Below are 12931 nucleotides of genomic sequence, written 5' to 3'. Positions count from 1 at the left end.
TATATATCGTTTGAAAGGCCAAAACGCATAAAAATGTATTTGTTTTCTTAGATATATATCTATATGTGGCATCAGAGTTTGAAATAAGCAAAATCATATTTTTATAAGATCTTACATTGACAATGAGCAAAAACCTTTTGAGAATAACAACCAGCAAGTTAAAATCATCTTCATGCTTTTTTCACCTGCATAGTTAAGGATTTACTTCGACTTGAACAACAACCTAAGACTTGTGGTTAGTGAAAGTTCATCAGTCATATTCAATAAATATGTTTGTATGAGGCTCGTTTGTTAGATGTTTTGAAAATAACAAACTTTAAAGAAATTAAAAATACTTTTTATTAAGCCCAAATTTCTGTGTTTTTTGTTGTTTTTTATTGGTCTGATGTAATACGCTAATCCCAAATGTCACGTTTTCATGAGCTGTAAGCAGAAAATCACAATTAACAGAAATAAAGGCTTTACATTGAATTAATTAAATCATGTAATGTGCTTTGCTGAGTGAATTAGGTTACTGAAACACGTGAATTTTTCATGTTTTCTTATTTATTGAATATGTCCGTTGGGTAGGCTGAAGGTTTCAGTTTTCTAATGTAAACAACACTACACAACACAAATAATCAGATCACAACAATCAGTCAGTGTAATGGTTTTATTAGAATCTTGCAATATTTCTGCAAACACAAGTATGGCAATATCTGCATTAAGATATACAGTAGTATCTGGTTTCAAAAAATGCTGAAGGAGGTTTGGTGAAGGAGGTTCACTGTATGTTTGCTAAGAAAACTTGTACTGAGTAAAAAGGTATTTTTGGATCTGGAAAAAGCATTTCTGTATATTTTTATATATATATATATTTATATATTTATTAATAAATAATGCACTGCCATGGCCGTGGAGATATGGCTTAGACTGTCTACACCCGATTCACAACTCTGAAAAACGGCAATGACATGACTCCATACACACAATGACGCAATAGTGTCAGGAAACAGCAGTTAGACTAATCGTGAGACAAACAAGCCAAAAAAGGAGAGTGAATTTAGAAGAGGACTGTTCAGAAGACAATGCAGCTCCCTGGAGTTTTGGGAAAGTTTTATAGCTGGCAGTAGGTAATGACTGATGGCCAAAAAATAAACTGTACATTAATCAGCTTCCCTCTCTTGGAACTAGTTTGACAGTTGTGAATATTCTTGTTTACTTTTTGCTGGAAGTTGGATGAGAGTGTCAATACAGCTCACAGGTCCGTCTGCTGACAGAGAATTGCACTTACTTGCAGAAGATTTTCTTTTCTCTCACTTTGTTAAAGTGACAGTTGGAAATATTGAATTACTAACAATGCAACTTGAGCACAGACAGATTTATATGCTCACTTATTTCCAACACTCCCCATGTTCTTGGTTCAATACTTTGCTGTCACACTTTAATCCCCCCACTGCTTGTAGCTCATATTTTGGCAGTAAAAAATTTAAAGAAATAGTTTGGGAAAAATCTGAAGTGTGGATTTTGTGGATTTGTCATTAGTCAGTATGTTACCTGCTGAAAGCTTCTCAGAACAATTTCAGGTTGGGGAAACAGAAGTTTCGATGAAAGAGTCCTGCTAATGGCTAGTCCAGACTGAATTTCTGCTCCAGTMTTTGTGCTTTAAAATGGTTGTTTACTCTGAGATGTTCAAGTATTTGTATTGAACCACAACTGTGTAGTTTTCACAGTTTGGGGTAAACAAATTTAGAAAAGAGTCAGGAGCAATCACAAGTTTTTACCTGTTRTTCAATTACATAGTTTGACATCTCAACATCCATGTTTGATGCAAAACATATAAATGAAATGATTTCTAAAGTACTCTACGCCAAAGCAATGCAAGAATATCTGGGAATTATGTCACACAGGAACTTGACATTCTGTGTTTTACCCAGCAGAGTGAAATGGTTTGAAGTTGTGTTTGTCGTGTTTTGCAGCTTCAAATAAATGTGTCTGAATAAAAGCCAAAGACATTTAACAAGCAATTCCAGATATAAAAATRAATCGCTTCACATAATTGTATTTGACATTTTAATGGTTGTTTTATCATTTTGTTTGCATTGTATTTTTAAATTTCAATGAAATTATGGCAAAATTAATTTTACTGTATTCATATAAACAGGAACAATATTTGGTTCAAATTGGATGACATGTTTTTTTAAGTGTTTTTAAAGTTAAACACTTCCTGCCTGTCTTTAAATGAACTGGTTATGTTCAAATCTCATTTTGGGAAGCATCCATCACTCAAGTCAGTAAAAAGTTGTTTCTTGAAAACATTACATGGTCATTTGAAATCTATATGTTCCTTAAAAAAATGTTTTTCAATCCACTTTCAGATTGTCTTTACTTAAGAAATTAGCTTAGGTTTCTCCCAACAGARATTATTCAGATTACTTTCTGCTGCAGGTTGATACTAACYAKAACTCCACAGAACACCACATAAAAAATAAAAATCAGTTTTCCCTTTCACCGTTTCAAATAGCCTAATTTACAGTGTGAAGATAGTTTCGTGAACACATGGAACCAAACATAACATTTATTTTATAACATTCATATAATAGTTGTTTTTTACTCCGATAATGAATGAGACATCCAGTCTCACTAGGAGAGGTTGCAGAAGATTCAACATCCTGGATCTACCTTTCTTTAGGTCACATTATTTTTCTTTGATAGCCAAACCTTAATGCACATTTCTTTTCAATTGATAATTTGTAATAAAATAAAAGAAATAATAATAAATCCGGCGCAAACTTATGTTGAAGTCAGTGATTCTATGTTAATGTGTTCACCTGTTTGTATTTCAAAACTAAAAAGTCAATAACTTCCTTTAACATGTCCCAGTTCCAACAGTATGTGACTCCTTGGTTTTTATTATTATAGTGCTTGTCAACTTTGTCACCATGGTTACGATATCACCTCAACAGCAAAGAGGATCCCTTTCTTAATACAGCTTGTTACAAAATTTTTTAAAAAGTGCTTTTGATTTTTTTTTTTATTTGTTTAAGGAAACAATAATGAAGAAAATTAAAAAAAAAAAAAAAGCAAAATAAAAAATGTCCTCAGTGAGTAGATAATAAATGTACTCTCTCTAACATTCAGGTAGTATGCTCCATAAGTCTCTCACAATATATGATACATTCATTTCACTGTGCCAACACTTACTCTGTGAGCCAACAAACAGAACATGGCGAGTGGGAAACACATTTTTTTTCAGCTGTTTAACAAGATGGTTAAAGTAGAAATGTTTTATACTACACTCAACATAAAGACTTGCCTTATTATTTACAATATATACTGTAAAACTGTAAATCAGGTGAGATAAAAAGGCACAAGTTTCCCTTTTTTTTAAGTACATGTAAACATCTCATCAAAAAGCATGCAATAACATTTTGTTTTACAAAAAGGATATCATTTTTAGACAAAGTACTTAAATATTGTTTTCCTGCAAAATATAATTCTCTCAAAAATACTTTCCCATTCATTCTATGAACTGCTAGACATTTTTTATTCTTTAAAAAGGACAACGAAAAGGGGCAAAATAAAGAATTAAATGAAGCCTTTCTGGAAAGGTGCTGAAAATTATTGCAGTGGAGAAAAAAAACATTGAAATAATATTTCTGTAGAGTATATTGAAAGAGGAGAAGTTGGCCCCACATTCTTACCCAATATATATATATTTTCCCATAACTTATGGAGAAAAAAATCCATCAGGATGACAAAATTTGACACATCCACCTCAGATCTCCCAATTTGACAATAATAAGAAATAAAATACACGACCCTCTCCCTTTTCTGATCCCCGTCATTTAAACTATATTTACTAAACCTCCAAAGACAAACTAATTCTGGCTTCTGTTAGCCTGAAAATGAACAAACAGAAGAGAGCGAAAAGTCTGGTGGAACGGTTCCAGAGCCGACCCAAGATGATATGGGGCCAGGAGCAAAATTTAATTTGGGGCCCCAAATTAACTTGTCTGACATCTTCATTTGGTTAGGCAGCGCCAGAATCCTGCATTAAGTGAATGTTCATAGTTATTTATTTATTTACAGCTACAGTGTTGATTGAAGGTGATTCCCACACAGACACAAGCATGAGAAATGACTGAACTATGGTGACTTCAGTCATGCTCTTCCAAACTATCAAATTTTGTTATTTTGATAAAACATATGTCAAATTAAATTAAAATTTTTAGTTCAAGTAGAGATGCACCTATCAGATTTTTGTGGCCAATTTCATATTTTTGCGAAGTTCTGACCCTCAATTTTAGTTGATTTTAATTTCTCTTGGATACATTCAATCAACACTCATTAATTATTTACCTTAAGAGCAAAGGAACCACCTCAGTAGTTGAGAGGGGAGTTGCCCTAAAACTGATTTTTAAGAAACAGATTTAATTTTAGCCTCCTAAATTATCAGTTTGCTTTGTAACATCAGCTTCCATGTGTATTCGATAAAATGTGGATTTTTTCAAAAGCCAACATTATCAAAACACACCATGTTCCATGATAGAGGCTGAAAGCTACAAATGATAATAAATCAGAGCAACGTGGCTACAACACAGTCAGTCTTTCTGTTATCTGATTAAATTACTCGTTTAAATTAGAATTATGCCTGACATTATTGACATTCATATCTTTAAAGTGAAACATTTCAACGTTACTTATATTTTTCTTCTAACTGAAGCATAAGAAACATTTTGAAGTGGCCCAGCCAAAGTCCAAACATGAATCTGATAGAGGAGGGAGCTAGAGATTAGGGTGATGGCAAAGCTGCCTTCCAACCTCAAAAGACATGGAGCATCAAAGAGAGAGAATTATTTTTTTTTTCAAGTATACTCATTTGACAATGTTTCTAGTCTTTTGAGAGATACCCATATAATTTCCAAACATTTAAAATGCTTCTTTAGACTACTACAATTTACTAATGTTGAGTTTTCTTTCCTCAGTACAAACTTCCACACCAAAGGGTGTTGTAGCTAGCGCAGCCCAAAGGGTTTGGGCACAGCATGTCTGCTGACCCAAAAATGATCTGATGTTTTAGTTTCCTGATTTTGTCCTGTCAAGTTAAAACTCAGCTGATGGTCAGTGCATCCCGTTAGGGAATTAAGTCACTGATATTGCGGGCTGCTTAGCTTGCTTAAGCCTTGGGCCGGCTTTGAGAGGTTCTGGTGCTCTAATGTAGCACACCAGCACCAGGCTAGGTGGCTAATATTATGCTGTCTGACTTTAGGTTGGGTGACCATGCAGAAATTCCTCCCTCTGTTATCAGAGTCGCTTAAAGAAACAAACAATCCCTGCTAGCTGCGCTGATGCCTCATTTCACATTGTTCCTCCTCTGTGCAAATCTAAATGTGGAAACAGGATGTGGCTAAAATCTATGACATGTGTGCATAATAACCCACACTGAAAGAGCAGATAAACTATTCACATGCGTTCCGAGAGAGAGATAAAAAAAGAAAAAAAGATGCACACAAACTTCATACACACATGTAAATACACACTTACAGGGCACAATAACTGGATAACAATCACGCCTCCCCACACACTTGTTATCTTCTCTGTCGCTTTTCAGTAGCATCATCGTAGTTTTCCACAACCGTCCAGAAACCAGTGGGGTGTGAGACTATTAAATGGTCCAGAAGAACGTAGTGAAAGTAATACAACTTGGCCCAAATAGAGGAGGAAAAAGCAGAATAATCTGTTCTTCATCAACACGTACCTTAAAACATCTTCTGTACATCAACTGAGGAGAACGGTGTTAATACCTGTACAAACTCACTCGGTATTGATGTGTTAGCTGTAAGCAGAGTAATGCTCCACGTTGGATACTATAAACTTTACAGAGTATGTGTGTTCAGACTTTGAGTCCATATATATTGTAGTGTCTGGGCTGTCTACTTGTTACTGTACATGTTACGTCTCGCCTCGCTTTGTAGAAATGAAGCACCTTAATGTAAAATGACTGGCTTGTCAAAAAAACGAACCCTTCTATAAAATGCTTTTTATTGTCTCTGGGAAGAGTAGATAAGTGTTGGTTCACAAAGGGCTGGTTTAGCTTCATTGCGGGTAAAAACAGACATTTGGACAGCTGCTCTGGAGATAACACAAATGACAGCTATTACTATAGATTCACCTCAGTCAAATCCATTATCAGTCGACTCTTACTGAAATTGTTTCTGTAAATGCATTATTTCATCCTGCAACATTTTTTTAACTTTGTTTTTTATTTTTTTTGCAGAAAAGGTAAAGTGTTGCATCAATATATAACACAATGTCTCTGAAATAGTCACGGGAGTTTCATGTGCAAGCTTTCTTCACACTTGAGAGATATATTCATTTCAAAACAGCTCAAGCTTTGGACTTTTGCATAAGAGTCTTGATTGTTTCACTACACGTATTTAACCTTGTGTGTGTGTGTGTCGATGTCATTAATGGCCGTTACGATGCAGACTTGTGAACCGAACTTGGACTTGTTAGATTTGATGTCGCCGTTTAGCTTGTGATGATGCCTGTATAGCCCTTGGGTTACCTTCACAGAGACCTGCAGCCTCCACATGAAGTCCTTTGCTGCTACACGCAGAGCTAATTTACTAGTCTAAGCAGGATATTTCCAAGTGTGATTATTCTTTTTAAGACTGCATAAGCTAGATTTAATATTTGCAATTAAAAAAAAATCAGTGGGTTTGTAAGGGAATCTCAATATAGTGCAGGTGGAGGGCATTTACGGGAAGGCATGTAAGTTTGTTAATTTTCCATCTACTCCTGTGTGAATATATTCTAGGTGATTTATGGCTTTATCTCCACAGAATACTGTTTTCATCTTTGGGGCAGGGTTGCATGGGTGTACATCAGGATGTTTTCGTCAGGTTTGTTAAAAGTCAATCTTGTCGTGTCGTGCTCGATGTCTCAAACTATTCACAGCTCTAAGATGCTTATGGTGACTGCAGGGTCAAATCCTTCTCCTCACCACTCTGCTCGACGGCGATCCGAGGCGAGGACGCCGCCTCAGGGGGCGGCAGGGTGAGGGGCCGACACATCAGGCCTTTCTTGCACACGTTCCCTTCCCTGAACCTCGTTTTCCTCTTTCTTTCCCGGTTCTTAATGCCACTTCTGTTCCGGCTTTGCAGCGAGTCACTTCTTGTGGAAGTAGATAGTGTGAGTAAGGCCCGACTCCACCTTTGGTATCTGGTCACTGATGATCTCGACCAACATTTCGGGGAACTCCACCTTCAGGGCCTGCGACTCACGAAAGGTGTAGAAGCAGAAGTCCAGCAAGTTCCCAACGAGCTGCATATCACAAACACACAACTTAATGAAAACAGATCCCACTTTCATAAACTGGACTTGCAAAGATCTTATTACTGCTTAGATTTTTTTTTACATTTTACAGCCAAAAAGTTTGTTATAAATTTAACACAAATGCAGAGAATTATGTAAATTTTTCAAATCTCTTATAAAAATGAAAATGTGTGGCATGCATTGCTATAAATATGAGAATAAARTTATAATATTACAAAAATAAAATCTTATAACAAAGTCAAAATAACACAAGAATAAAGTCACAATAATAGGAATATACAGTCATATCACCAAAATACAGTTTGAATATTAAGAGAATGAAGTTTTAATTTTCTGARATCTTCTACACGAAAAATTATTAAAAATATAGATGAGGAATGTTTGTAAAGTTTTGCTTTGGAATCAGTTTTACCAGTTAGGAAATAGATATAAGCGTTAAATTACTGTCACCAGTAGGACTTTAAAATGGTTGTTCATACATCGAGGAGAGAAAAAGATGGACTTGCCAAGTACGTCACGTCACGTCACATCGTGATTATTTTTCACCTTAAAACAATTTTTGTCTTATACTTTTTCGCTTTTCTTCTGGCAATATCCTATCTTTATTTTGCTAATAGTATGAGTTTATTCTCATAATATTATGATTTCACTCTTGTTATGTAAAGAAAATTCTCTTAATCTGGTCCTAATAGCCCTCTGTCCTCTAACATGCCTGAATCAAATGCAGAACAACTGATTGTCTTTAGGATTTAAAAATCTGCCTGTGTGTCATTTCACCTCAGCATGAATCCAGCTGTTCTGTGATAGAGAGCATTAGTAAACAAACAGCAGCATGGGGGCAAGTAACACAGCGGGCAGGTCAGGAGGAAAGTTGTGGAGAAGTTTAAAGCAGAGTTAGGTTATAAAACGATATCCAAACGTTGAACATCTCACAGAAACTGAGAGGCAGAAAACTCAGACTACACATCATATACACTGCAAAATCACAAAATATTTCCACGGATTTTTGTCGAGTTTCCACTGCAAATATTTTAGTACACTTGAAATAAGACAAAGTTAACTTACAAGTTACTTTAGCAATAAGTAGGAGATTTCCTGAAGTCAATAATTTGTTAATATTAATAATAAAAAGTTCCCACTTGGTGAATTATTTCACTTATAATAAGTAAATTGTCTCATGTTAAAAGTGGAATAATCTACCAATGGACTGGTACTTTTTCAACAATATTAAGGAATTACTGTCTTAAAACAAGCTCCTATGTCTTGCTGAAAAGTTACTTGCAAGTTAGTTTTGTTGTATTTTATGCACACTAAGATGTATAAGTAGAGACTATCCCAAAAATACTAGGTGAGATTCTATGATTTTACAGTGAACAATCCTTACAGTGAAACACGGAGGTGGCAGTATCATGCCATGGGCATGGCTTTGACATTTCAGCAGGACAACAATTCTGAATTAGATGTGCAAGGCAGGTAGGGATGGGACTTCCAGCTGTAGTTACAGCAAAATCTGGTTTTCCTAAATGTTCACTCAGTTTGGCTAAAGAAAAAAGTCAGATTTTGTTCTTTGTTAAAAGAAAGGAAATTATAGTTTATGGATTGTTTCTTGATTTCTTGTTTTTGTCTGTCACATAAAATCCCAGTAAGTTGACAAAATGGGGGAAACATTAAATGGTCTGAACTCTGTTGCAGGGCAGCTTCTTGTCTTCATTTGAAAACAGGAACATTTTATTACATTTCTTTCTGTTCAGGTTAAATTTCCTTTATTGCTCTATTGTGCTGACCACTTGGGGGCAGCACGTTTTATTTTTTCTCTACCCAGCTCTCCCTGAGAGAAAGGTCATTCTGTCAGCACAAACCCCAATTACTTAATCATAAGGCTGAATTAATTCTGGTCAGTTATCTTTATGACTTCCCGCTTGCTGATCTTCACCTCCAGGCTTTGCTTTTGCACCAGCCGACCCCGTGCATAGAAACGTGACTGTCATTTAGCACATTTCCCACAGTGACACCTCAGCGCCCTGATCCAATAAACCGAAAGCCGGTATCGATCCTCCTCTGTTCCGCTCACCAATACAGCGTGGCCACTGCCTCTTCCAAAATAATTCCCCACTCCCCCCTCAGGGATGCAATTATCCTCACTGCAAACCACACAATGCTATTGAACCGCTAACTAAAGCATTAACCAGAATCCACTATGTTGCCATTTTACTCAACTTTTCCTCTAAGAGCAGAAGCCCAAAGTGGCAGCAGTTCAGAAAAGAGGGGCTTTGCAGGGAAGCGTGCGCAGAGTGGACCGGGTCAGGGGAACTTACATCATGCATGGCGTCCAGCAGCTTGGTGAGCTGGAAGAAGCGCTGCCAGGTTTGGCCGGAGTTGTTGGTCGCCTTTCCCACAGAACGTCGCAGCTCCTTGATGTAATTAACCCTCATCTCCTCGAATGCAGCCTGGTTCTTCAGACCCTCTTTGGGAACTGGAATAGAAATGTTATTTGGACTTAGCAAAAAAAATAAAAGTAAAAAGATAAACACTTTCATACTGTAGATTTCTAATAATAATAATAATAAAAAGCTTTCATCTGTATGTTGTTGTTTGAAATGTGTCAGATTTTGTTTTTTATCAAATAGCTAAAAAAAAATTATATTTTCAAAAATGTATTTGGTCAAAAAAACAGACATTTGATATTTTTACCTGTTACCTCAGGTAAAACAAATATTGTCAAATAGGGTGCAGCCAATAATATATTCACTGGAAGCTGATCTGAGCGTGTGAAAAAGAATCCAAGGTGACTGAGGTCCGGTGTGAAGTTCAGTGATGACACGGGGAGCCAGTCATCCACGTGTTTTCTCAAGTGTCAGGTCTAAAGGTAACTGTAGAGCACATCATTCCTCCCTCTGCTGTTGAGGTTAATGGGCATTCAGACGTCATTCTCCTGCAGGGCTTGGAACCGGCTGTCAGAAGTACCAGTACCTGCTTTAATGACCAAAGTATCACTGTGTTTGATTTGCCAGCAAACTGGCCTGACCTAAACCCCATCGAGAGCCCATCTGCGCACAAGATGATAGGAGAAACTAAACCCAACGATGCAGACGAGCTGAACCCGAGCTTCTCCAACATCTCAGTAAATTCTCATTTCTGTAATAAACGGAAACACATTCTTTTTTCAATTGAATCTTCAAAAACACTTAAGTATTATTTTAATCTGTTCCCCCTCGTAGAGCAGCTTCAAAACTTCACAAATTCAGACATTTAGAGTTTGGAGAGACCCACTGCTTCAACCCTCAGCTCCTGAAGATGTCTTCAAAATACAAAAAAAGAAAACATTCACAGTTGAAAATCCAAATTTTAAACAACACGGAGTAAGCTTGATTCAGCTTAGAATTGGCTGGCAAGCTTTCGCTTAACACGATTTGCAGAAAACGGGCCAAGACATATGCAGCCACCAGTGTGCTCCTTTAATGACGGGATGTGGAACTGCGTAAAGGGTAATTAGAGGTGCTTGGTGAATTAGGCTTCAACTCCCACACACAAGACTGATTTGGGGGCATTTTCTCTCTGTTGGTGATTTAAGCCATTTTAGCAACTCGCTATAATCACATGCACCATTTCCAGCGGTAATTAGTTCTTCAGTTTACGTTCATGAACAAATTCATTAATTGAAAGTTCTCAGAAAACAATTATGTAAATCTAACTGTAAATCTTTTTGAACTTAGCCTCAGTTAGTGAACAAACAACTGCAACCTTCACACTAAGGTTATTAGCTCAGTGTAAAAAAAAAAAATCTACTTACATTTAATCAGCTTTAAAACAGGACAAATTCACTGCAAAAACACAGACTTTTACCAAGTTTTTCAGTCTAGCTTCTAGTGTGAATGTCTTAGTACTTTTGAAGTAAGAACAGAGTAACTTTTCAATAACATATATTAGCTTTTTTTTAAGTCAATTACTTAATATTGATGAAAAAGTGCTAGATTCACTGGCAGATTATTTTACATTTAAAATTGTTATTTTGTTTACAGTCTTTATCATTCATTTAATTTGGTCTTTCACTTGTTTTGTTCATCTATTTTGAATATTTTAAATGTGTTAAATGTTCATAAGAATTAAAAGTTTATTGATCTTTCAGAATGTGATCTTGCAATACTATGCAAATACCACTACACCACTTGTAAATGATCTCAAAACAACAATGTTATTGTTTATCGCAATAACTTCTGGGATAATTTATCATCCAGCAAAATGTGTTATCATAACAGGCCAAGTTGAAATCCCGACTTCTTAATTGGAATGTTGTTAGCTCAGTCTGTTGTCACACCCAGCGTTCCGATTTCCGAGGTAACTGGAACGCAGCATTAGTCCCTGCTGGTCCAACACTGGATTGCCTCATCGGCATGCAGCCAAGTTCTCCGGAGTCCTGCTAATGACCTCATTATTTGATTCAGGTGTTGAAGCAGAAACACATCTGAAAACGGTGGGACACCTGCTCTCGAGGATTGGAGTCTGACACATATTCAGCTTCTCATATGAGACCCACATATGTTCACATGTTGGCTGAAAACTGAAACCATCCACCAAGTTGCAACAGGAAGTAAACACAACGCACCGAGACAAACGCTCAGACTGAAACCTAGTTGTGTTGTTGCACAGCAGACTGCACTATTCTCAGCTCTAATGGGTTGAAAGAACCGACCCCAACACACACACACACACACACACACACATCCAGTCACAGACAGTGTTAAATTGGATTATATTCTTCTGTACTTGTAAGTATCCTGTGAACCTCGGGTGAACTAAAACTGCTTGTAGAAAAAATTTACAAAATAACACAACTGAAAGGACGTGTTTGAATTGCAAGTCTCAGAGGATAAAACACTGTAACTGTGAAGATGTGTGCTCTGTTGCCTTCTTCCCTCGCTGTGTTATCCTTTTCACTGTTTCTTTAACACACAGACACCTCCAGGCCTAACGTACATGGAGCTGAGAGCCGATAGAAAGACAGATTGTTCTCCGCCGCGGAGGCTGGGAGTCCTGCGCTACATTTCATGGCTGACATGATGAGAACGTGTTAAAACTGAGGGCTACATTCGGACCTTTTGTTTGTCTCCCACTGACCCAAATGGACCTTGCTTTGAAAATGGCCTGGCCTTCACAGGGTTTCTCCACATGTGGCCCAAAAATAGGGCGTTTGTATAATTTGGTATCAAATAGATTTTTGTTTCTGCATTACCCCTTCAACAAGGCTGCAGTTCTTATTTATCGACATTCCTGCAGGTCCAGTTACTTACTGGTTACTGGTTTTCATAATGGGCATAAAGGCCATTAATTTTGGGTTTTTAATAATTTCTTTCAATAAGCGGTGATCAAAGTTGCAGGGTGTCTTAATGTGACAGGGCCGGGGCCTTTTAACTTTTAGTATGTGATTAGGATTGACTGCCGCTGGTGGTTTCCATTTATCAGAATAAAAAGGATTTGTTTGACAGCATTCATTTGGATTGATCACTCAAAACAATAAAAGCGCAAAGAAGCACAGTGTAGATCTAATAAAGAGAATTTTACATTTACACAAGATGGAAAAGCCATCTGAACTACAAGTTAATTGGATGTGATG

At 36.8% G+C, this 12931-nt stretch overlaps 1 protein-coding gene across 1 annotated transcript in view; it reads right to left on the bottom strand.

The window, feature by feature from the left end:
- Nucleotides 1–637: 637 nt before the first annotated feature.
- The window catches only part of nr3c2 (nuclear receptor subfamily 3, group C, member 2), a 104739-nt gene continuing 92445 nt past the window's right edge, over nt 638–12931 (bottom strand). The window contains exons 8-9 of the mRNA XM_008420339.2: nt 9636–9793; nt 638–7308 (exon numbers count right to left, since the gene is read on the bottom strand). Of these exons, the coding sequence (XP_008418561.1) occupies nt 7153–7308; nt 9636–9793 (314 nt within the window). The 3' untranslated portion in view covers nt 638–7152. The remainder of the gene's footprint in view (nt 7309–9635; nt 9794–12931) is intronic.

Source organism: Poecilia reticulata, linkage group LG1, assembly GCF_000633615.1.
Source record: "Poecilia reticulata strain Guanapo linkage group LG1, Guppy_female_1.0+MT, whole genome shotgun sequence".
Classification (NCBI taxonomy): Eukaryota; Metazoa; Chordata; class Actinopteri; order Cyprinodontiformes; family Poeciliidae; genus Poecilia; species Poecilia reticulata.
The sequence above is the reverse complement of the archived record's forward strand: the minus strand, read 5'-3'. Positions and strand labels throughout refer to the sequence as shown.